The following is a 25,357-nucleotide window of genomic DNA, read 5'->3' as shown; positions in this document are numbered from 1 at the left end:
TTTCTTTGTTTCTTTTTGGGCCATACTCAGTGATGCTCAAGGGTTGCTCATGGCTTTGCACTCAAAACTTACTCTGGCAGTCCTGGGGGGGACCTTATGGATTGACTGCATACTAAGCAAGAATCTTAGCAACTGTACTATTGGTCCATGCCCCTGTTGTTTGCTTCTTGAGGGTGTTATTGCTTCACAACTTCCTTGTGATAGGTTTTATGACCATTTATAGGTTTCTGATAGAAAATTCTGGTACAGTGAAATTAGTAACTTGTCTCAGATCACAGAACTAGTAAGGTGGAACATAAATATAAATCATGATAGCTGGTTATTCTTTGTTTTGCCTTTTTTTGTTGTTGTTTTTTATTGTTGGTGGTGCTCAGGAGCTATTCCTGGGTTAGTGCTCAGGAATGATCCCTGGTGGTGCTTAGGGGATCACTTGCAAGATCCTACCAGGGTTGGCTGCCTTCAAGGCCTACGAGACAAGTGCATTGATTCCTGTGCTACCTCTCCAGCTACAGGTTGGGTTTAAGGAACATTTGATTGCAGACTCTTTGAAGATATTGGTCTATAGATATAGTAGATGCAGTAGGTAGAAAATTAGGGTTTGGAGTCATCAAGCCTGGTTCTTGATGCCTGTTGTGTGACTGTGTTGCTGAGAGAGTTGCTTTGATTGCCTTTATACTAACCATGATAATGGTTAGATCACATGAACCTCATGAGTTATTGTGATGGTTTAGAGGTATAAATTATTGGAGCAGCTGTGCTCCTCCTCTGCAAAGAACAAGGGAACTTGGTGGGAACATTTAGGAGTACCTACAGGAACAAACAACTACACCTCAGAGCTGAGGAAAGAACCTGCAGGAGGAGACCTGGGGAACTGAGACCAGACATCAATTAACAGGTGTGAGCTAAGGCCTTCGGATGGCATCTTGGAACACAGACTGACCCTGGGGAAATGGACTCCTACCCACTCCCCACAGTTGCTACACCCCTGGGTATGCAGTACAGCTAGTCTGAAAGTGTGAAAGAATCAAAAAGTAGGTAGGCGGAAAAAATGGCTGCGGCCAGTTTAAGAAATCTTTGCAGCAAGGTCTCAACGGCTCTGACGGCTTCCAGGTCAGCAATAAGTATTCAAGCCCCTGCTTGCACTGGGTTTTGTCTTAGCCTCTTAAATAAGAATACAAGTGCTACATCTTTTTATCAGTGTCGATTACTTCATACCACATTGCCAAGGAAAGGCCTGGAAGAATTTTTTGATTATCCGAAGAATTGGGGAGAAGAGAAAGTGAAATCTGGTGCTGCATGGACCTGTCAGCAATTAAGGAACAAAAGCAATGAAGATTTACATAAGCTTTGGTATGTCCTCCTGAAAGAAAGAAATATGCTCCTGACCCTACAGCAGGAGGCCAAGCGGCAGAGAGTGCCCATGCCCAGTCCGGAGCGGCTAGACAAGGTAGTAGAATCCATGGATGCATTAGATAAAGTTGTCAGAGAAAGAGAAGATGCCATAAGACTTCTTCAAACTGGTCAAGAAAACTCTAGGCCTGGTGCTTGGAGAAGAGACATCTTTGGAAGAATCTTCTGGTACAAGTTTAAGCAGTGGTCTATACCTTGGTACCTAAATAAAAAATATAATAGGAAACGATTCTTTGCAATGCCCTACGTGGACCGTTTTCTCAGACTGAAACTTGAGAAACGAATCCGCAACAAAGCAAGGAAGGCAAGTTTAGAGAAAAAGAATGAAAAATTTCTTCAAGAAAAGTTTCCTCTCTCTGGAGCCCAGAAGTCAAGTGCTACCTGAGATGTCTGAACTCTTATCATTTTTTTTCTTGGATAATAGTTTATATATAAAAAATATGTTAAGTTACTTATAAATAAACTTTTTAGTTAAAAAAAAAAGAAAGAATCAAAAAGTAGAATCAACTTCTAATGCCAGGGGATGAGGCATGACTGCTGCCAGGAGCATCCCTCTATTAAAATGCAGTCTCCCTCTAGTGCCTCTTGCTGACAGAAATGGATGGAGCACCAGCTGCCAAAGGAGTGCAATGATCTGTGGGTTTGCAATTCCAGCGGAGCTGAATACAGAGGTGGAGTTCAGAGCCGAGGGACAGGAACTACATATCCTTTCTGCTATTGCTTCTTTATTTGTAAAGTGATGAGATGCAGTTGACAGTGAGCAGGTGGTGTGAATGGCATTCCGGTTGCTTCTTTTTTGGCCCCTACACGGTCAACAAAGGTAGCTGGTCAAGTTCACCCTCACCTCCTCACCTCTTTTCTCCTCTCTTTTACTTGGCAGGAAGTAACTTGATGTCTTTGCTGTCCTTCTCATTCCACCCCTCTGTTTCTCTGGTATGAGGGTGACTGATGTTTTGGTGAATGACTGAATTTTGATGTGTAACTCCCTTAGCCACATACACGGAAGAATACACAGGCCTTGCATGTGGCTTAATCTGGCTATAAATGAGCATCCAGAGTTCTTATGGTGGTGGGAAAAGCCCAGTATGCACAGGACACTTAAAACTTCTTTGCTGGAAAGGCTCAGTTTGGGTAGTTTAAGTCCAGTGAAAAGTGAACAGTCATACTTTGGATGCTCTTTAGCAGGAGGATGTGGCTTCATCCTCAGGGCTTAGACAGGGAAACATTTCTCCTTGTCAGGAAGATGCTTTTTCTGCTAAACCTGATGTCTGGCATTGCAAACATTTGTTTATTCTTTGACATCATCTTTCCAAGATTAATCTCACATGGTGAGTCTATTAAGTCTAGGGCAGATGACTAGATTTTTTTTTAATTTTAGGCCACACCCACTGATACTTACGGGCCACTCCTGGCTATGTGCTCAGAAATCACTCCTGGCTTGGGACACCGGGGATTGAACTACAGTCTGTCCTGGGTCAACTGCGTACAAGGCAAATGCCCTACCGCTGCCCCATCGTTCAAATCCCTAGAGTTTTTTTTTTTATTTGTTTGTTTATTTTTAGTTTGGGGGCCATATCTGGCAGGGCCTCAGATATCTGCTCTCAGGGATCACTCCTGGTAGGACTTAGAGGATGCTTATGGGATGCCAGATTAAAACTTAGGTCAGCCATGTATAAGGCAAACATCTTACCCAGTGTACTCTCTCCAGCCCCCTTACTACTTAAACATCAAAGAGAAGAGCCAACAGAGGTGCTTGTGAGCTAGCAGAAATGACAATCTAGAATCTTATCAGGAGGAAGCCCTGCCTGTTTTCCCACATACTGCTACTAAAGCAGTGAGCAGAGGCTGAGAGAGGATCCAATCATCTTTAGCCCTTCGCCAGCATGAAGCACTGCATGTGAGATGCCCCGTTCCCTCTAGGAGAGTCAAATCAGCTTCTCACAGCTTGGCCTTGGTCCCCTGGCTTCAGTGAAGGCTCCTGAGAGCCATTTAGCAAAGTTGCACTTGATCTTCAAGGTCTACCGAGTAGAAGCAAGTGGCCCGGAGGAAATGGTAGCAGCCTCCAGAGGCGTCTGTCCGCGTCACCGAGACGTGGGAGCAGCGAATTAAAGAGCCGAGCAGGATTCTTCGCCAGCTGCCTTGGAGACGCTGGCACGCCGACACCACTCTCCACTTTCTCCGACTGTGCTGTCTCCTGTAAGCACCAGGCTTTGAGCTATCCATGAGGCTTCCAGGCACACACCTCATCCTCGCCTCTCAATTCAGTCTACAAAAATGAATGTAAGGCTCATGACTTACACATGCACAGCTTGATATATTTTTACCTATGTGTAGACTCACAACTGTATAAAGTTATAGGTTCTTTCTAGGAACCTAAAAGGCTTCACCATGTCCCCTTTCCAGGCACATCTCTCAACCTTCCCACTCTGAAATTGCACCTTTTTGAGTCTAAACTTCAGATAGATACAGAACCTTAGGGGATAAATTAAATTTTTATCTGCTTGTGTTGTTGAATATGTTATAGTAAAATTTTTGTTGTTGCTTTTGGGCCACACCTGGCATGCTCAGGGGTTACTCCTGGCTCTGCACACAAAAACCGACCATATGTGATGCCAGGAATCGAACCATGGTCCATCCTGTGTGTGTTGGATGCACACCCTACTACTGTGCTACCACTCCAGCCCCTATAATACAAATTTTTACTAATGGAAAAATTAGAAAGATGTTCAGAGAACCATCATACTTTGAACAACTTTAGTCCTTCATTGCTTTCCATTACATAGTTTATTATCTTTTGTAACTCTACCCATTCATGCCTTTATCTGTCTATTTGTCTAACCAACCATCTGAACCAATATTAAGAGTTAACTCTGAGACAGTGATGGTTCCAGTATATCATCCTACCCTCAAAAATCTCCCAGTGCAGTATCTAATCACCTTAAGCACATACCCTATTTGAACACCCAAAACATATGCCTTGCTTTCCCAAATCCCCTTACCCTGTTTTGCCTAAATATAGAAACACACACCCTATTTTAATCCCCATTCTACTTGCTTGGCTGACACAGAGTCCACACCCTACTCTTCACTAATATAAATATCTATTCCCCACTTACAGTAAACTGAGTTACTCTTCTGAAGTGGCTGTTGGGTGCTTTTTTGTGAATATTCTACTCACCGGAATCCAACTTCACCAGTGACTTCTACATCTTGGGATCTGACTTCATCAGCATCATTTATACAGTGCAATGAGAAAGATTTTTTTCCTCCCCACCCCCAATGAGAAAGATTTTAGAACAATAGACAAGGCCCATAAGGCTATAAAACAGGCTGTAGAACTCTGAGCAGGAGCTCAGCTGTGTGGATGCCCAGGGGAGAAGGAGGAGGAAGAGAAGGCAGACAAAGAGGGAGAAAAAAAGAAGGAAGAGGAGGAGATTGGCTATGAGTGGAAGACTCAGGAAGTAGGAGATGGCTTTAGAACAGAATTGTGTTCTTGGATATTTATTCTTGTCTTATTCACTAGACTTCAAGCTAAGATGACAGATGGGGTTGGAGGCCTTCTTTAATGTATATCTAGAGCACCAGGCTGTCAGGGAACTAGCAGGAAATTATTGCTGAATTCGTGTCCCACAGCTACAAATGCTAAGTGATATCTGTACACCTAAAATTAACTAGGCAGAGGGCACAAAGTGAAAGATTACCATTGATTTGATTGAACACCTAGAAAGACCTCTGACAAATAGCAATGGCATTGTTTAGTGTGGGAACTTGGCGTTTTACAATTAGGGTAAACATTTTTCTGAAAGTTATGTCCATTTGACTTCTCTGGGTAGAATGGTGCTTTTTCAAGATCTCTCCATTCTGCCAGGATACAAGAACACATACTGTGATAGAAATGTACTAAAGTGTCTCACAATAACTGTGACTCTGTAGTGTCCCTGTCTAATCTCTCCTTAGCATGGTAGGTCTCTGTGACTTGTTTGCAATCGATGAGATCTGACAAAAGGGAGAGGATGTCATCTCTTGAATTGTCTTAATCAGTGTTTTACAACCCTTTCTGTCCATGGTACTTTCCAACCTTCTTTCTTACTGAGGGGGCTAATTTTATAAGTATGACCTATATGACTCCTACTCTTATGTTTTGGTTTCTATTTAGGCAATTTTTCACTTGTCCTCCCTGGAATATCCTGGAGGCTTCAAGGGGACTGTATATCTCTCAGCTGAGAAGTATTGATCTACATGGCAATAATGAGAGACTATAACATCATAATTACATTATATAAGATTCAACTTTATATGACAATATCCTGTTATTTTTTTAACAAGAAGATAGCCCTATATTGAGAGAGCCTTGCAGGAGTCAGGAAGACGGTTCAGAAGGCTAAAGCATGTCCCCTACATGTGAGAGCTTCAGGTTTGATTACCAGCATTGCCTGGTTCTCAAAGCAACACTGGTGTACCCCTCCCTCACCAGATGAGCAAGAACCTGTGAAGAGGACCAGGTGGGTCCTAGCATGACTCCTAGGCAGTACACAGTAAGATGGGACAGGGGTGTCCCTAAGTGCTGCAAATGCTGAGAGCTTATATTCATCCCTAGTCAAACCCTCAGATGAGAATGCAGCCCATCAGCACTCTGATTATAGCCTAATTATAGAGCAGAGCACCCACAAGCTATACAGACTCTTGGCTCAGAATTGGAGAGAGAAACATGTGTTGTTTGCAGCTGCTAAGTTTGGGACAATTTGTTAGCCAGAAATAGATAATCAATCTATACATTTATCTGAAAACAGTGTTTGTGCCAAAACAATGCCTAGTGACAAATACTTCAAGCCCAATATACCACTCAAAGGATGTAGAAGTAGTCATTGAGTCATTTTGATGATTGCCATTTGTTTTTTTATTTCTCACTACTGTGGGTTTTAGGGTATCAACAAGGGTAGAAGAGAAGTGATAACACAACAGGGAAGGCATTTGCCTTGCATGTGGCCAAATTGAGTTCAATACCCAGCAACCCATATGGCCCTGAGCCTGTCAGGAGTGATTTTTGAGTACAGAACCAGGAGTAACCTCTCAGCAACACCGGGTATGGCCCCAAAACAAACAAAAGAAATCAACAAGGATATTTAGGCTTAGGGCATTGTTTAATTACTCTAAGAGAGACTCAAAATAAGCATCTTCTTAATATTTATAGGACTGAGGGCAAGAATAAAGTGGATAATATACAATATTAAAGAATAAGATATTATATATCAATAATAAATATGTGTTCTACTATATTAACATCTACTTTTATAATAGCAAAATATGTAGTCAAATGTCTATGTCACTGAAAGTTGACAAAATAGTAAAGATATTGGAATATGATCACTTTTGGGATTAACTTCTGGTTTTCTCATGGCAGACTCAGATATGTGGTATCAGGGATCAAATCCAGGTTGGCTACATGCAAAGCAAATGCCCTAATCACTGTACTATCTCTCCAGCCCAAGTAAAATCTTAAAAATATCTTAAAGTTGTCAAACAAAATTTATTTAAATAGAAAAGCAATATACAAATTATAAACAATAAGTTAAAATTTAAGCAAGTGTGAATTGTTTAACTTCTTAAAACACTTTGTTAAATCTTCATAAACATTTTTACAAAATTAAACTAAAAGTGTCACTTTTATAAAGACTCTTATTGCCATAAAGGCAGGCTATGGTGAGAGGGAACCTGACAACATTAGTAGTGGGGACTGTGCACTGTGAAAGGAGGGATGGATAGTGGAACAATGCATGACTTAAACTTAATCATAAACAACTTTGTAACTCTGTATCTCATGGTGATTCAATTAAAATAATTTTAATTAAAATTTTTTAAAAAATCTAGTTTTCAATGAAAAGATACATGATCATTTATATTGCTTCTAGAACTAGCTAGGTGTATGAATTGAAGTTTCATGAGTTGTTTAGTATTGCAAACTGCTGCTCCGTTTCCACATGCCGTTCATTAATAATTCACTAATTCAGCTATCTTGATGGAACCAAAAATGCAAAGATGAAGAAACAAATAGAAAGGATAGTTCACCCTTCTGGGAAATAATACCTCTTCATTCTGCAGAAACGTGTAGCATCAGTGCTCTCCAAGGAGAATTTGATGAGTTAAGATCCAAGAGTTTCCCTGTGTTCTGAAGCCACATCTGGCCCTGGTGGTGACAGTGGCAGACTCCCTCTAGTTCATAGTATTTGGACACATTGGTCTTTTGTTTAAGGGCTAGGACAGATGTGAAGACATGTTTCCCTGGGAATGAAAAATGATTCATACTAATAGATATTCAAGGTGCTAGTGCTAATGTGTGACCTCAGTATTCAGTCCTGATACTTTTGCATCATGGATGCATACGTTTGTACATGTATGCATGTGTCTGTATGCTCATAGGCATCTGTTCATGTCATACATGCATGCCTGTGAGCATTTCATTGCATATGTGTGTCCTCTGTGTTTATGTGCATGTATGCCTGACACCAGCGCTATCTACCCTGTAGGACTGAGTGACAGTGCTAGTAGAAAGATTGTTCCCCTAGATATTGGTTGTTTAAACCACACTGAAGTGTACAGGATTCAACTGTATGCCCTTGGATTCACCAGGGGTCGTGATGTGGGTGATCCCCCAGACACAAGGGCCCAGGCTCCGACTCTCATTGCTCTGCTTTCCTGGAGATGCTGCCTATTTTCAGAATGACTGAATAAGATTCCCATCAGATCTTCAATTTGGGCAGAAGAAAGAAAAAGAGATGAAAAATAGCATTCAACCCCAACAATGAACATCAAACTTGCAATCACCTCAATGTCCATCAATAGAGGATCATCCTATCCCCACAAAATCATGGGGCTACTACCCCTGACTTTGTTTCTGAGAGGAGAGAACATCATTTAGGTATCAGCCTATCATCCCTGCCACATTGTATGCATTTTTGAAGTATACATTGGAAGGAAGAGGAATAATTTCAAGGATACAAATTTGCCCAAGTTTGGTTTGACTCTGTCAGAACAACAGAAATAGACATCAGACAAAGCTTTGGACAGTTTCAAGTATATCCTGAGCCAGATGACTCTTGAAATGCCAACTGAGCTCTCTGACTCTCACAAGACCACCAGGGTAGGAGTTTGGGAGCAAGGGAGTACTGAGCGGGATTAGATGTCATTAGGGGGCTGAGGAGTGGATGAGTCGGGGACTCAATTGGGTTTAGGTGGTCAGCAAGCCACAGACTAGTAAGTGAATTTGAGCCATGTACTTTACTTCTATTATTTTTTTTTTGGTTCTTTTTTGGGGGGTGGGCACACCCGGCAGTGCTCAGGGGTCACTCCTGGCTGTCTGCTCAGAAATAGCTCCTGGCAGGCACGGGGGACCATATGGGACACCGGGATTCGAACCAACCACCTTTGGTCCTGGATCGGCTGCTTGCAAGGCAAACGCCGCTATGCTATCTCTCCGGGCCCTACTTCTCTTGAACTTGGTTGGCTTTTCAGAAAATTAAAATGTTGGACTAAATTCATGGTCTATATACTGGAATCCAAAGAATCTAGAGCTTCTCACTGCTGCTTCAGATGCAAGGATTTGGCTCTGCATTTTCTTCCTGATGTTTGAACCATGGCAACTTCATTTGGGTGGACAGAAGCTCTCCAAGGCATTTGGGGACTCAGAGGCCTTTCCCAGTGCTATTTAACTCTGGTTGTGCAGGCTTTATGGTTGGTGCTCAGGTCTATTGGGGTTGGGGGTCATCAGGGACACACCAGGCATTGATTGGAGGCTGGCCATGTAATGTTGGGGCTGATATTTGGGATCTCATGTATTCAAGATCTATGCTAGAGCCCTTTGAGCTCTCCCTGACCCAGCAACTCCATGTGAATTTATGAATGGAAGGGAAAATGGCTTCTATTAAAAAAGGAAATAGGAATTGCCAGGTGTTGAGAGTGCTGATAGAGGTTATATGGTATCTGGGGCCAGGTTGTCTGAAATAAAACCCCATAAACTTCCTATCTTCTCTGTGACCTCTCCTGAGTGTTGGCTTTGAAGGACTGTGGGCTTGATTTTACAGGATGTGACTGGTTACTCTTGGGTATTATCTGAGGTGTATGTGAGAAAGTGTGTTTGTAGCCATCTGTATGAGTCAGAATCCAGGTTTAACTGGTGGTAGTGATGATCAGTACTGTCACCACCAGTGTATCATGAGGCTTAAACCTGGGGCCAGAGGCTCTATGTTTCTGTCAATGGTACTAAAAGAAGGGCCCTTATAGGACTAGTTATCTGTGAGGTTATCTTTCTGCTCTAGATTTATGCAGCAGAAATTTATGAGATCTGAAAAATCAAAAATCTAAAAAAATAATAAAACAGAAAGTGATTACAAAGTTTTAAATTGAGGCGAATATTCCATTTCTCAGTGCTGAAAGCTGTGGGAAATAAAGTGCCAGTTTCAAGCACTTCAAATAGTTCGAAAGCAAAGATAAGCCAGAAGAAAACCCATGATATTACTTTTTGTCAAACTTGACTTTGAGGGGATTAAACCCACTTTTGATTTGAGACCCCTGCTTATTCCGGTTGGTTAAGCCCTTGGCACACTTCAGTTCTTTCCCCTCGGTGATTACACAGGCAGGGCCTAAGTGACCTCACGGTTGTGGAGTCCATCAAACTCTTCCCTTAAAGACATGAGCCTGGGGCACAGAGGGCAGGGGAGCCTTACTGGTTGCCACCATTCTCTCAAGACAATTGGCAGTTTTACCAAGAAACCCTGGAAGTAAGTGTGCCAGCTCTCTGAAATCCCTCTAGAATGCTTCCTGTGAAATCTTGACTCCAACTTGTAGCCACAAGACCTTTAACCAGTCCCCCCAGCCATCTTGTCTTTTAGCTCTATACCTGTTTTCTTAGAGCTTTACACCCTTATCACTGCCAGGATGCTCAGCATTTATCCGGTGCCAAAATTCCCTTCCTACAATCCTTGAGAGATTGTCACAGCTCCTTCTCCACAGGTGTCTGGCAGGCAGCTCACTGCTAGGACTGAAGATGTGAGCCTGAAACTCATTGCTAGTTTCTATACACATCATCTGTGTGTATATGCTGAATTGTACTGTAACCTACCTGATTTGTGATGAGCTCCTGTCATCCTCTGAATCAACCTTACTAAAACTTCATCTGCCTTTCCCAGACTGTCTTTCAAACCTTTGTGGCCAGTCCACCTCCACATCCAGACTTCACATCTCAGTTTTCCATCCTCACTCTCACACTGATGCTCATCATGCTACATGTCCATGGTTTGGGCAAAATATACATGTTCAAGCAAGTTAACCAAAGGAGTTCTCAAATCCTGTTCCTTCTCTCATTATTGCCTTGCTCCCCTTTGACTCTTTAAAGAAATCTCTCAAGTAATGGCTTAATTCATGATGGGAAAAAGATAAGAGGAGAAATTTGGGGGGGCGGGGTTCATGATCAATAGTGCTCAGGAGTTATACTTGGCTCTTCACTCAGAAATCACTCCTGACAGGCTCGGTGGACCATATGGGATGCCAAGGATCAAATTTGGGCTGGTGGCTGCATGCAAGGTAAATGCCCTACCTGCTGTGCTATCGCTTTAGCCCAGAGGAAGAACTTTTACAGGCATTCATTCTCTTTAAGTCTTTTTCTTTTCATATATTCCTGTATCAAGGGGACTTTAAAAATGAGCTTTGCCATAACAGTCCTGATATTAATTTTGGGTTCTTCTGGGCCCTCAGGTCTTTTCCAGCAGCTGACCTTCAGATCTTTGGATGACAAAGACTAATGCTGCATATGTTTTAAATGTTATTTTTATTTTATAGTTTTAGGGCCACACCCCGCTGTTCTCAGGGCTTACTCCTGTCTCTATGCCTAGAGATCACCCCTAGTGGTGGTTGGGGGCTATACGGAGTACCAGGAATTGAACTGTGGTTGGCCTCGTGCAAGGCAAGTGCCCTACCCACTCTACTATTTCTCCCCTAATATTTTTATTTATCCATACCAGATTTCTATTGGATTTGAGAATTCTTGTGTGTGTTTTTAAATTATGTCTAAAATGTATTGAGGTGCTGCTAAAATATGTTTCAATATTTAGAAGTGTTAGGGTCCACAACCCTCAGCTCTGAGCTTAAGAAGAGAGCATTTGCTCCATTGATGAATATATTCTCCTCATGCTAGACATAGCTCAAGTGGATAGGAAAGGAGCAGAGGATGTATAAGACCATGTGAACCTCGAGAAAAAAATACAAAGACTTGCCTTACAGAAGACTGCTAGAAAACCAGCATGCCGGGCCTTTGGCTATCAAAGACTCAAGAGGTTCATCCAGCTGACCATGCCTTTCTGTGACTCAAATTGTCAAAGTCATTTCATGTTCTTTATCAAGAAGGTGAGTGGAAGCTGAGCAGTGGTAAAATGTACCATTATAATAAGGACAACACTCTTTCCAGAGAAAGAATGATAGGAAGTACATTTTGTGAAAATTTCCATTTCTCAAAATCTAACACCAGCTAGCCAGGGATGACTAGCTGAAGGAAGATGAAACCCAATAGAGCAGTTAGTCTACACTGACTCTAGCTGTTCCTCCTGTAGCAGAAAATATGGAGTGATCAGCCATGATTTGTTTTTCCATGAGTCATCATAATATTTAGCCAGCACATGAACAGCCTCATCATCATTTAGGGGGTTCTATTAAACTGGACTTAGACTATGTGGCTCACCCAGGGTGTAGAGCCCAACATCAGTGATGGCTTCTGGTTCTTTGCTCATCTCTGTCTTTTCAGTTCTCTTTCCTTCTCCAACATAGTAAACACATCCCCATTCACAGATTTATTTTCAGTCTTTTCAGCCTTTGACCAAAGTTGAAAACATCAGCCTGAAGATCATTTCTCTCCCTTTTCTCTCTGCAGAGTCAGAACGTGAGGAGGCCAACCTTAGGCTGCTCCCCTGGGAGGTGGTATCCCAAAGAACTCTGAGTTCACAACAGAGTTGCTAGCCATGGAAAGAACCCGGGTACTGACTCTCCCCAGAAAATGCAGGCTGTGTGACTTCTTTGTTTGGGTTGGCAGAGCTCATCATGTGCTTCACTGTGGCCAAGACCTGATCACTAGCTGAATATGTATTTGTCCCAACGATTATTTAGTTATCCTCAGGAATCCAGGCTTTCTGGCCAACTCTTCTCCTTTGGCCTGGCCTCCCAGTGAGAAATGTGACTGCCCCCTTCTCCTTCCAGAAAGGGCAGCCTTGGAGTGGAGATGGAAGAGGTCACAGGACCTGCTATAAGGTAGCAGCAAAAAAAACTTGGATCTTTTGACTTCAAGTCCAGAACTCTTTTCAGTATTCCTCATCCTTTGGGAAGCATTTTACTACCTGTGGAACTTAGTCATACAATGTAGTGTTTTAGATTTCACAGTAGAAAGTTGAGCATGGACTATGCCAGCTTCCAGGCAGCCCATGTCTGAGAGAGGTAACCTGCAAATGCTCCATCACCCTGGCTTATCTCCATTCCCCTGGTGCTAATTTTCAAATGGGGAGGAATGAGGAGATAAAGAAGGATCTGGTATGCCCTGACTCAGGGATAAGATGACTTCACTAAGAATAGGATGATGATTGAAATTACTCATAGCAAGAAAGGATCTACCCATATCCCAGGAACATACATATCATCAATTAAGCCCCCTTTCTAGTTTCTCATCCTTCTTTGCAGATATTGCCTATGGTTTTAGGCAACTATCTACCAGCTCATTATTTTTTTTAATACTCTTTGATCTAAGTAACTTCTTCATTGACTTACTAGGAAACAGCTGTTAGGAAAGTTGCATTTGATAGTATGAGGCCTTTGCACAACACTCTGAACCTGGGCCCTGGGTTCTAGTCTCTACATTTGATCATCCCATCAACCATATGAAGAAGGTTCATGTGGTTCTAGTTCACATGTGAGGAAACTAAGGTTTAGAAAGTGCTTTATCCCCAGCAACCTGAAGCAGGTAGTAAAGCTGAGATGCAAACTTCTGAGTATCTTCCTCAGAACTCATATATCTTCCTCAGGACCCTGAGTGGCTGGCTCATCTCAATGAAAAAAAAAAAAGAGAGAGAGAGATTGAAACGGAGGTATAGCACTGAGGCCCTACAGCAGGTGCCACAGGGGGGCCTGTAAGAGAACATCTCAATTAGTAGGAAGTCTTGAGCATAAGGGAGGAAAATGGGGCTTCATCTGAAGGAGAGTAGCTTTCAATATAGTTTTCGGGAGAGGTGTGGTGAAGACAAAAAGTCACAGAGACCCCTAACCTGCCATGAGTCATCTATCTGAGGGATCATCCCAAACATTCTTATCTGGAGCTGCTGAAGATTTGAGTTTCACTCTTGCTTCTATCTAGCTGTTCCTCAGCCTTCACCAGTTCTCACCTGGGAGCAAGAAGGAAGCTGAACTGGAGAATGAAACACTCAATAATCCAGGAAAGAAGTCACCAGGAGCCCCAGTGCCCCCTGGGAAAGGATTGATGTCAGAGTTTCCCTCTTATTTCCTTAGTGGTCCTCCCTGCTCTTGTGTGCCATTCACAGGGCACTTGGCATCATCATAGGCTGTCACCTCATGTGTTCCTCACCCTCACAGCAAATATTCCTGCCGCTTGCCTCTCTGTATCCTGCTCTGCTGGACACTAAACTCACTGCCATAGCCCTCCGTCCACTGTCAGGATATGGGGACCATCCATAGCACTAACAGCCTTCAGAGGATTTCATTCATTATCAGGCAGGACAAGATGAAGAGAACACAGAGTAAACAGCCAAAGGGTGAAAGGAAGGGGAGGCTGTGTGGCCTGGTAAAGGTCTGGGATGCCAGGGTTTTGCCTTTTGCCGAAGATTGGCTTCCCCAGGATGCTTTGTAAGGTGAACAGTTTTGCCCCTGGAATGAGACCTTTAGGAGACAGCAAGCTCCATGCCCAGCTTCATATCCACACCTAAGATCCAGACTTTAGTAATATGGGACACTGAGGAGAGGAGAGTGGGGTTCAGTTTTAGCTGGAATATTGACCCTGTGGAACCTGTGTGGCTAAGATACTTCTTCTGAGCTGCCTCAATCTGGAGGTCTTTGCTCCCTCCCTGGAAATCTGCCCTGCTGGTTCAACTCAGCTACAGTGGTCTTGGTGGGGCAGCATCTTTGAAGAGGAGGCTGGGGTTGGCCCCCACAGGCTCTGCATAAGCTGACAAGAAAGGAACCCCCTCATTCATGGCACTGAGAGAAGCAAGAAGGCCTGGGGTGCAGCATTTGTCTAAAAAAAAAAAAGATAATTTACCAGTTGTTGGTGGGCTGAGTGGCAGCCACCTCCACCAACTGCAGAGTTTCTGTGTTTCTTTCAGGTAGGAGAAGTGGCCACTTGATGGTTGTGGGGCGGGACATGTGGCCTGTTTCCCCTCAGATCAATGGTGTCCCTGTACATTTTGTCCTTGAAAGATATTTTTCCTCTCACCCCTCTCCCCCCAGGGACAGAGCCCTTGGAGTGGCATAAATCTCTCGTGTGTACGTAGCTCTTAGTTAATTTCTGGTAGCAGCTAAGACAACAAAATCATTCCTAGTGGCCTCCTGGCGAGGAGCATAAATTTCTCTCTGGGCCTCATTTCTCAGCCTTGAAGGGGGCCGGAAGTGTTAAGAAAGGGGACATTTATTCTTTTTTTTTTTCAGGGGAAATCTCTGCAGAGTGAAGTAAATTTCATGCAGTCTCAGGTCAGGAAGTAGCTTATTTGGACCCCAAATAATTTGGACCCAGTTCTGAGCTCAATCAGCAGGCCCAGTGGAATAACAGATAGCAAAAGAATGAGAGATTGTGCAGCAGTGCAGACTTTCCACAGACTTCTTCAGATCTCTCTTGATTTGATTGACTTTGGACATGTCCACTAGTGTAAATGGTGTCATGAGCTCCCAGAGGGGCAAGCCTCATAACCAGGAATTGCCCTGCCATCTTTGCTGACCTCGTTCCTTACAGCAAAACCATCAGACAGTCTCATTAGTTTTGTGACCAGAATATAGCTTGCATATCTCATGGTTATGTGTTCATGTCAATGAGGTTTTAATTAATTGATTTATTGCCTGCCACACCGCTGTGCTCAGGGTTTACTCTGGTCTCCGTGCTCAAGGATCACTCCTGGTGGTGTTTGGGGGACCAAATGTGGTGCCAGGAATCAAACCTGGGTTGGCTGCATGCAAGGCAAGCATCCTCCCAGCTGCACTAACATTTTTATATTATATCATTCTCTGCTGGCTTTCAGTTTCATTTGATAGATCTACTGTGAGTTTTATGGGTTTCTTTGTATGTAAGGAAGATTTTTTTTTGTCTTGCAGTTTTTTCAATATTGTTTCTTGGCTTTTGTTATTCTGAGTACAGTGTTTCTTGGAGTTTCACTGTTTGAGTCTATTTTCACAGGGATCCTTTGGACTCTTCGTGCCTGTATTATTCAACTCTGAGAAATCGTTATCTCTGATTACTTTAACTATTGGTTCTTCATTGAGTTTGCCTTTCTGTTTTTCAGGGATTCCAATGATTCTTGTTTCTTTTTAACTTATCTCATAGTAGTCTGGTGTGCTTTTTACATTTTTCCATTTTCTGTCGATTTTTAGAGGTTTCCTACATCTCCTCTTGTAGCTCTTTGATCTTTTCCCCAGCTGCCACTTTTTGTTCTGCCACTTAGACCATCTTTACATGGTTTATTTTTTTTTATATATATCATCTCCCATACTCCCCATTTCTGTCATTTCTGATTGGAGTTTTCTCATTCCAACTTTCATACTTTATCTTACAATTTGCCAACTACCTGTGCTGTCATTTCTTTGAGCACATTAGACATCCTCACCACAGTGTCACTAAAGCCATTTTCTGATAGTTTGCATAGGTGGTGGTGCTGGTCTTCTGTATTATCGATTTCACTCTTTGAACTTGGTGGGCTTCTGTGCATCTTCTCAATTGGGTTTGCTGTGCTGAGGGTGAATCTTTGTACTTAACCTGTGGGAGTCTCTGTGGGATTAGACTGGGAGTTGCTCTTCTCTTTCCCTGCCCATATTCACCCAGTGATGGGAAGTATTTTACATTTGATGAGGAGTGTAAGTAGAAATTCAGGAGATGTGAAGAGAAGCCTGCTGATGTGGTGGATGTCAAGGGTGAAGGCTGCTGGATCCTACATGAAAGGGAGATCATCTTTTCTAGATTCAGAAAGGCTTCAAAAATGTCAATTGGCAAAGAAGAAATACAAATGGCCAAAAGGCACATGAAAAAAATGCTCCACATCACTAATCATCAGGGAGATGCAAATCAAAACAACCATGAGGTACCACCTCACACCCCAGAGATTGGCACATATCACAAAGAATGAGAACAAGCAGTGTTGGCGGGGATGTGGAGAGAAAGGAACTCTTATCCACTGCTGGTGGGAATGCTGTCTAGTTCAACCTTTATGGAAAGCTATATGGAGATTCCTCCAAAAACTGGAAATTGAGCTCCCATTTGATCCAGGTATACCACTCCTAGGAATATACCCTAGGAACACAAAAGTACAATACAAAATCCCTTCCTTACACCTATATTCATTGCAGCACTTACCATAGCAAGACTCTGGAAACAACCAAGATGCCCTTCAACAGATGAATGGCTAAAGGAACTGTGGTACTTATACACAATGGAATATCATGCAGCTGTCAGAAGAGATGAAGTCATGAAATTTTCCTATACATGGATGTACATAGAATCTATTAAGCTGAGTTAAATAGATCAGAGAGAGAGAGAGAGAGAAAGATGCAGAATGATCTCAGTCATCTATGGGTTTTAAGAAAAATGAAAGACATTCTTACAATAATAATCAGAGACAAAAGAGCAGAGGGCTGGAAGTTACAGCTGACCTCATGAAGCTCATCACAAAGAGTGATGAGTTTAGTTAGAGAAATAACTACATTGTGAACTATCCTAACAACGAGAATGTATGAGGGAAATAGAAAGCCTGTCTAGAGTACAGGCAGGGGTGGGGTGGGGAAGAGGGAGATTCGGGACACTGGTGTTGGGAATGTTGCACTGGTGATAGGGGTTGTTCTTTATATGACTGAAACCCAACCACAATCATGTTTGTAATCAAGGCGTTTTAATAAAATATTTTAAAAAATGTGAATTGGGAGATTGATCTAAGCTGGGAAGGTGAAGAAGCAAACATATTTAGGAACTATGGAACTATGGTCCTACCTCAGGACCTTTGCACTCATTTTTTTTTCACTACCTACTTGGCTCTTCTTCCAACTTTTAGCAAAGTCTTAAAAAGAAATCTTTCAGCTTGCAGCTCACATATCTTCTAGCTTGAATGATACTTTTCTCTGAGAGCTGCTGTTTCTTCTTACTTGCCACTAGTGATTTCCTTTATTGTCCTTATCACTGTCTGATTTTATTTGGTTTGACTCTGTTTCCTTATGTTTTATTTGTCTCCCTTCCCTGGAGCAGGGACTCTTCTAGCTTCTCTTGTTTTCCAGGCTTACATGGTGACAAAACCATAGCAGGTTTCTTATCATCATGTAGTGAATACATGTAAGAATATATTATTATGCAGGATTTTTTTCAGTGCTAACTGTGGTAGCATTGGCAGCCAAATACCAATACTGTATTTCTCTAGCTGCTTTTCTAGAGATTTGTAACATGAAGTTATCATTTGCAAATATTTTACTTAAGCTTAAGAAGAGCACACTATCTAAGTTTGAGTGGTGCCCAGGATCAAACCCAGAGAAGCTGACATATTTGGAAAATGACACTTGAATCCCATGTGATGCTCCAAGTGTTGAGTCAGCTGAGCTTTGCTGAAAGCTGTCAGCTTCCTAGGTTGGTGGCACTGAATTGCATTCAGACCCACACTCTGGGCACAGGGAAGATGAAATCTATCCAGAACTGAAACTCACATTCTGACTGGCTCACCCTGGCCCCAGCAGGTAGCAGGAGACACTGAGGCTAAGACCACTGGAACACTCAGGCCACAGGGGAAGGTGTTGGAGAGGGGCTACATCAGGAGGATGGGAAAGAGAGTGGCCAACCTCAGGGTGATTAGAAAGCCCTGAGATCTAAGGAATCCAAGGTGCCGGACTCTATTTTTCTCTTTCCTTCCTTTATCCTCTCCACAATCCTTCCTGAAGACAGGGTTCTTCCTTTTCTCTCTCAAACCTCCACAGAGCCGCATACAGCCTGCTGTTTGCGTGTGCACAGCTTCTCCTGTGTGAGGCTGTGAAGTGGATTGTGGGAGAGGAGAAGAGGAGACAGACCCTTCCTGGAACTCACATCTAAACTGGAAGGGAAGCACGTTCTTTGGGCAAGACAGAGCAGCAGACAGGAATGCCAGGTATAACATACAGGAAATGCTCACATCAAAAGCCAGGCTGGGGCTGAGCTGGGTGAGGTTTGAGGTTTATACCATCTTGGAGGTTCTGGGGAGAGAGGAACATGGAGTGATAGTTCAGTGAGTAGAATGTCTGTTCTGTACACGGCCAACTTGGGTTCAACCCCTTTCATCCCATATGGTTCCCAAAGCACTGCTAGGAATAATTCCTGAGTACAGAGCCCTGAGTATTACCATGTGTTTCCCACCACCAAAAAACAAACAAACAAACAAACATTTTTAAAAAGAAAGAAATATGGGGACTGGAAAAATAGTACAGCAGGTAAATTGCTTGTCTTAAACAGGGCTGGCCAGTGCTCAATTTTTGGCAACTTATATGGCTTCCTGAGTCTACCAGGAGTGATCCCTGAGCACATTTGTGTGTATGAGCTCCACCCTTGAAAAAAATGACAACAAACAAAGGACATATAAGCATGCTGTGGAGATACCAGCCTTTAGGAGTAGGTCTAGTCTTTCCTGAGCTCTGTTTTGTGTGGTTGGTTTTGGGGTTACCCTCAGCAGTGCTCATGGCTTGTTCTTGGCTCTGTGCTCAGGGATTACTTCTGTAAGGGCTCAGGGGCATCATATGTGGTAACTCAGGAATCACCCTAGTCAACCATGTCAAGAAAAGCTATACTATCTCTCCAATCCCTTTCCTGCACTCTGGAAGTGGCTTTCACTAGTGGGGAATTAGGAATCCCTCACTTAAGATTCATTAATTTCCAGGTGTTTTAAGGGTTTCTAGGGAAACAAAAAAGCAATAGGTTATATACATAAATGCCAATAAAATATCTGTCACATACCATCTGTGATCTAGCATCTGTCCATCTTCCCATTCATCTGTCATCTATCAATCTGGGACCTGGGCTCTGTATGTCTCTGTCATCTGATGTAGTAAATGATTTACCATCAATGTAGCTATCATCTGTGAACTATTGCTAATCAGTCTATTATCTCTGATCCATCTGTCTCATCTATCTGATCTCTCTGTGTCTGAATTTGCTTTGTGAAATTGGCTCATGCAATTCCTTATAGACTGGAGAGTCCAAAATTTCTAGGGAGGGTAAACAGGATAGATAGATAGAGAAATGGCAAGAATCAAAATTGCACTTGACATTCAAAGGCCCTCTCCTGGCTTTTCAAGTCTCCTACTGACTAGAGAAAGTTACCCGTGCGTGTGTGCATACACACACACACACACACACACACACACACACACACACACCATTTGGAATTAACATGTTAGAAATATCTAGAATAACATTTTTTTATTTTATTTAAACAACTTTATTACATACATGATTGTGTTTGGGTTTCAGTCATGTAAAGAACACCACCCATCACCAGTGCAACATTCCCATCACCAATGTCCCAAATCTTCCTCCTCCCCACCCAACCCCGCCTGTACTCTGGACAGGCTTTCTATTTCCCTCGTACATTCTCGTTGTTAGGATAGTTATTTCTCATTATTAGGATAGTTCAAAACGTAGTTATTTCTCTAACTAAACTCATCCCTGTTTGTGATGAGCTTCATGAGGTGAGCTGTAACTTCCAGCTCTTTTCTCTTTTGTGTCTGAAAGTTATTATTGCAAGAATGTCTTCCTTTTTTTCTTAAAACCCATAGATGAGTGAAACCATTCTGCGTCTTTCTCTCTCTCTCTCTCTCTCTGACTTATTTCACTCAGCATAATAGATTCCATGTACATCCATGTATAGGAAAATTTCATGACTAGTTGTTTCCAGACTCTTGCTATGGTTAATAGTGCTGCAATGAATATAGGTGTAAGGAAGGGATTTTTGTATTGTACTTTTGTGTTCCTAGGGTATATTTCTAGGAGTGGTATAGCTGGGTCGTATGGGAGCTCGATTTCCAGTTTTTGAAGGAATCTCCATATTGCTTTCCATAAAGGTTGAACTAGACAGCATTCCCACCAGCAGTGGATAAGAGTTCCTTTCTCTCCACATCCCCGCCAACACTGCTTGTTCTCATTCTTTGTGATGTGTGCCAATCTCTGGGGTGTGAGGTGATACCTCATAATTGTTTTGATTTGCATCTCCCTGATGATTAGTGATGTGGAGCATTTTTTATGTGTCTTTTGGCCATTTGTATTTCTTCTTTGTCAAAGTGTCTGTCCATTTCTTCTCCCCATTTTTGATGGGATTAGATGTTTTTTTCTTGTAAATTTCTGTCAGTGCCTTGTATATTTTGGAGATTAGCCCCTTGTCAGATGGGTATTGGGTGAATAGTTTCTTCCACACAGTGGGGGGCTCTTGTATCCTGGGCGCTATTTCTTTTGAGGTGCAGAAGCTTCTCAGTTTAATATATTCCCATCTATTAATCTCTGCTTTCACTTGCATGGAGAGTGCAGTTTCCTCCTTGAAGATGCATTTAGTCTCAATGTCCTGAAGTGTTTTACCTACGTACTGTTCTATATATCTATGGTTTCGGGTATGATATTGAGGTCTTTCATCCATTTGGATTTAACCTTCGTACATGATGTTAGCTGGGGGTCTAAGTTCAATTTTTTGCAAGTGGCTAGCTAGTTGTGCCAACACGACTTGTTGAAGAGGCTTTCTTTGCTATATTTAGGATTTCTTGCTCCTTTATCAAAAATTAGGTGATTGTATGTCTGGGGAACATTCTCTGAGTATTCAAGCCTATTCCACTGATCTGAGGGTCTGTCTTTATTCCAATACCATGCTGTTTTGATAACTATTGCTTTGTAGTACAGTTTAAAGTTGGGGAAAGTAATTCCTCCCATATTCTTTTTCCCAATGATTGCTTTAGCTATTCGAGGGTGTTTATTGTTCCAAATGAATTTCAAAAGTGCCTGATCCACTTCTTTGAAGAATGTCATGGATATCTTTAGAGGGATCGCATTATATCTGTATAAATCCTTGGGGAGTATTGCCATTTTGATGATGTTAATCCTGCCAATCCATGAGCAGGGTATGTGTTTCCATTTCCGTGTGTCCTCTCTTATTTTTGGAGCAGAGTTTTATAGTTTTCTTTGTATAGGTCCTTCACATTTTTAGTCAAGTTGATTCCAAGATATTTGAGTTTGTGTGGCACTATTGTGAATGGGGTTGTTTTCTTAATGTCCATTTCTTCCTTATTACTATTGGTGTATAGAAAGGCCATTGATTTTTGTGTGTTAATTTTGTATCCTGCCACCTTGCTATTTGAGTCTATTGTTTCTAGAAGCTTTTTCGTGAGACTTTAGGGTTTTCTAGGTAGAGTATCATGTCATCTGCAAACAGTGAGAGCTTAACTTCTTCCTTTCCTATCAGGATTCCCTTGATATCTTTTTCTTGCCTAATCGCTATAGCAAGTACTTCTAGTGCTATGTTGAATAGGAGTGGTGAGAGAGGACAGCCTTGTCTTGTGCCAGAATTTAGAGGAAAGGCTTTCAATTTTTCTCCATTGAGGACAATATTTGCCTCTGGCTTGTGGTAGATGGCCTTAACTATATTGAGAAAGGTTCCTTCCATTCCCATCTTGCTGAGAGTTTTGATCAAGAATGGGTGTTGGACCTTATCAAATGCTTTCTCTGCGTCTACTGATATGATCATGTGATTTCTATTTTTCTTGTTGTTGATGTTGTGTATTATGTTGATAGATTTATGGATGTTAAACCATTCTTGCATTCCTGGGATGAACCCTACTTGATCGTAGTGGATGATCTTCTTAATGAGGCATTGAATCCTATTTGCCAGGATTTTGTTGAGGATCTTTGCATCTGTGTTTATCAGCAATATTGGTCTGTAATTTTCTTTTTTCGTAGCATCTCTGTCTGGTTTAGGTATCAAGGTGATGTTGGCTTCATAAAAGGAAGTGTTCCTGCTTTTTCGATTTCATGAAAGAGTCTTGCCAGGATTGGTAGAAGTTCCTCTTGAAAGGTTTGAAAGAATTCATTAGTAAATCCATCTGGGCCTGGACTTTTGTTTTTGGGCAGACATTTGATTACTGTCTTAATTTCCTCAATAGTGATGGGTGTGTTTAGATATGCTACATCCTCTTCATTCAACCGTGGAAGATTATAAGAGTCCAAAAATTTATCCATTTCTTCCAGGTTTTCATTTTTAGTGGCATAAAGTTTCTCAAAGTAGTTTCTGATTTCCCTTTGAATCTCTGTCATATCAGTAGTGATCTCTCCTTTTTCATTCCTAACACGAGTTATCAAGTTTCTCTCTCTCTCTCTTTCTTTGTTAGTTTTGCCAGTGGTCTATCAATCTTGTTTATTTTTTTCAAAGAACCAACTTCTGCTTTTGTTGATCTTTTGTATTGTTTTTCGGGTTTCCACTTCATTGATTTTTGCTCTCAGCTTTGTTATTTCCTTCTGTCTCCCTATTTTTGGGTCCTTTTGTTGAGTACTTTCTAATTCTATGAGCTGCGTCATTAAGCTATTCAGATATGCCCCTTCTTCTTTCCTGATGTGTGCTTGCAAAGCTATAAATTTTCCTCTCAGTACTGCTTTTGCTGTGTCCCATAAGTTCTGATAGTTTGTGTCTCCATTGTCATTTGTTTCTAGGAAGGTTTTGTTTTCCTCTTTGATTTAATCTCGGACCCACTGGTTATTCAGTATTAGGCTGTTTAACTTCCAGGTATTAAAGTTTTTCTTCTGTGTCCCTTTGTAGTTCACATATAATTTCAGGGCCTTGTGGTCAGCGAAGGTAGTCTCCAAAATTTGTATCCTCTTGATATTATGGAGGTATGTTTTATGTGCTATCATGTAGTCTATCCTGGAGAATGTCCCATGTACATTAGAGAAGAATGTGTATCCAGGCTTCTGGGGTGGAGTGTCCTGTATATATCTACTAGGCCTCTTTCTTCCATTTCTCTTTTCAGGTCTAGTATATTCTTGTTGGGTTTCAGTCTGGTTGACCTGTCAAGTGTCAACAATGCCGTGTTGAGGTCTCCCACAATTATTGTGTTGTTATTGATATTATTTTTCAGATTTGTCAACAATTTTATTAAATATTTTGCTGGCCCCTATTTCGGTGCATATATGTTTAGGAGAGTGAGTTCTTCCTGCTGTACGTATCCCTTGATTAATACAAAATGTCCATCTTTGTCCCTTACAACTTTCCTAAGTATAAAGTTTGCATCATCTGATATTAGTATGGCCACTCCAGCTTTTTTATGGGTGTTGTTTGCTTGGATGATTTTCCTCCAGCCTTTTATTTTGAGTCTATGTTTGTTCTAACTATTCAGGTGCATTTCTTGTAGGCAGCAGAAGGTTGGATTGAGTTTTTTGATCTATTTAGCCACTCTATGTCTCTTAACTGGTGCATTTAGTCCATTGACATTGAGAGAAAGAATTGTCCTGGGACTTAGTGCCATCTTTATATCAAAGTTTGGTGTGTCTGTTGGTCAGTCTTATCTTAAAGTAGGCCATTCAGTTTTTCTTTTAAGAATGGTTTTGAATCTGTAAAGTTTCTGAGCTGTTGTTTGTCTGTGAAACCATGTATTGCTCCTTCAAACCTGAAAGTGAGTTTTGCTGGGTGCAGTATTCTAGGCGAAGCATTTATTTCATTGAGTTTTGTCACTATGTCCCACCACTGCCTTCTGGCCTTGAGTGTTTCTGGTGACAGGTCTGCAGTAAATCTCAAGGATGTTCCCTTGAATGTAATTTCTCTTTTTGATCTTGCTGCTTTCAGAATTCTGTCTCTATCTGTGGGATTCGTCCTTGTGACTAGGATGTGTCTTGGGGTGTTTTTTCTGGGGTCTCTTTTAGTTGGTACTCTTCGGGCATGCAGGATTTGATCGCATGTATTCATTAGCTCTGATAGTTTCTGTTTAATGATGTTCTTGACTGTTGATTCTTTCTGGAGATTTTTTTCCTGGGTCTCTGGGACTCCAATGATTCTTAAGTTGTTTCTGTTGAGCTTATCATAGACTTCTATTTTCATCTGTTCCCATTCTTTGAGTAATTTTTCCATTGTTTGATCATTTGCTTTAAGGCTTTTTTCCAATTTCTTCTGCTGTATGGAATTGTTATTCATCTCATCTTCCAGTGTACTAATTCTATCCTCAGCTGCTGTTAACCCGTGGGAAAGCTCAACCATGTTTTTCTTCAGTTCATCTACTGAGTTTTTCAGGCCTGTTATTTGACCTATCTACTCTCTCTCTTTTTTTTTGTACACTGTTTTATTTTTTTAGTGTTAAAAAACCAAAAAACCAAATCAATTATTGTGTCCTTTTTAATATTATCTTTACTTAAGCACATTGATTACAAACATGATTGTAGTTGGGTTTCAGTTATAAAAAGAACAGCCTCCTTCACCCGTGCAACATTCCCACCACCACTCTTCGTGGTGAGCTTCATATTGTGAGACAGTCTCTGGGCATTATTAAATAATGTCTTTTATTTCTTTAAAACACATAGATGAGTGAGACTACTCTGTGTCTATCTCTCTCCCTCTGACTTATTTCACTCAGCATACAAGAATCCATGTATAGGAAAATTTTATGACTTCATCTCTCCTGATGGCTGCATAATATTCCAGTGTGTATATGTACCATGGTTTCTTTAGCTATTCATCTGTTG

At 41.6% G+C, this 25,357-nt stretch overlaps 2 protein-coding genes across 2 annotated transcripts in view; both read left to right on the top strand.

Moving 5' to 3' along the window:
- MAPK4 (mitogen-activated protein kinase 4) overlaps positions 1–25,357 on the top strand; it is a 137,950-nt gene that overhangs the window by 43,120 nt on the left and 69,473 nt on the right. The gene's annotated exons all lie outside the window — the stretch shown is intronic.
- On the top strand, positions 1,049–1,795 carry LOC126020091 (39S ribosomal protein L47, mitochondrial-like). Its single transcript, XM_049781571.1, has one exon. It carries the CDS (start codon positions 1,049–1,051, stop codon positions 1,793–1,795), a length of 747 nt encoding a protein of 248 aa, XP_049637528.1.

This window comes from Suncus etruscus, chromosome 10, assembly GCF_024139225.1.
Source record: "Suncus etruscus isolate mSunEtr1 chromosome 10, mSunEtr1.pri.cur, whole genome shotgun sequence".
Taxonomy (NCBI): domain Eukaryota; kingdom Metazoa; phylum Chordata; class Mammalia; order Eulipotyphla; family Soricidae; genus Suncus; species Suncus etruscus.
This window is presented reverse-complemented; position numbering and strand designations above follow the sequence as displayed.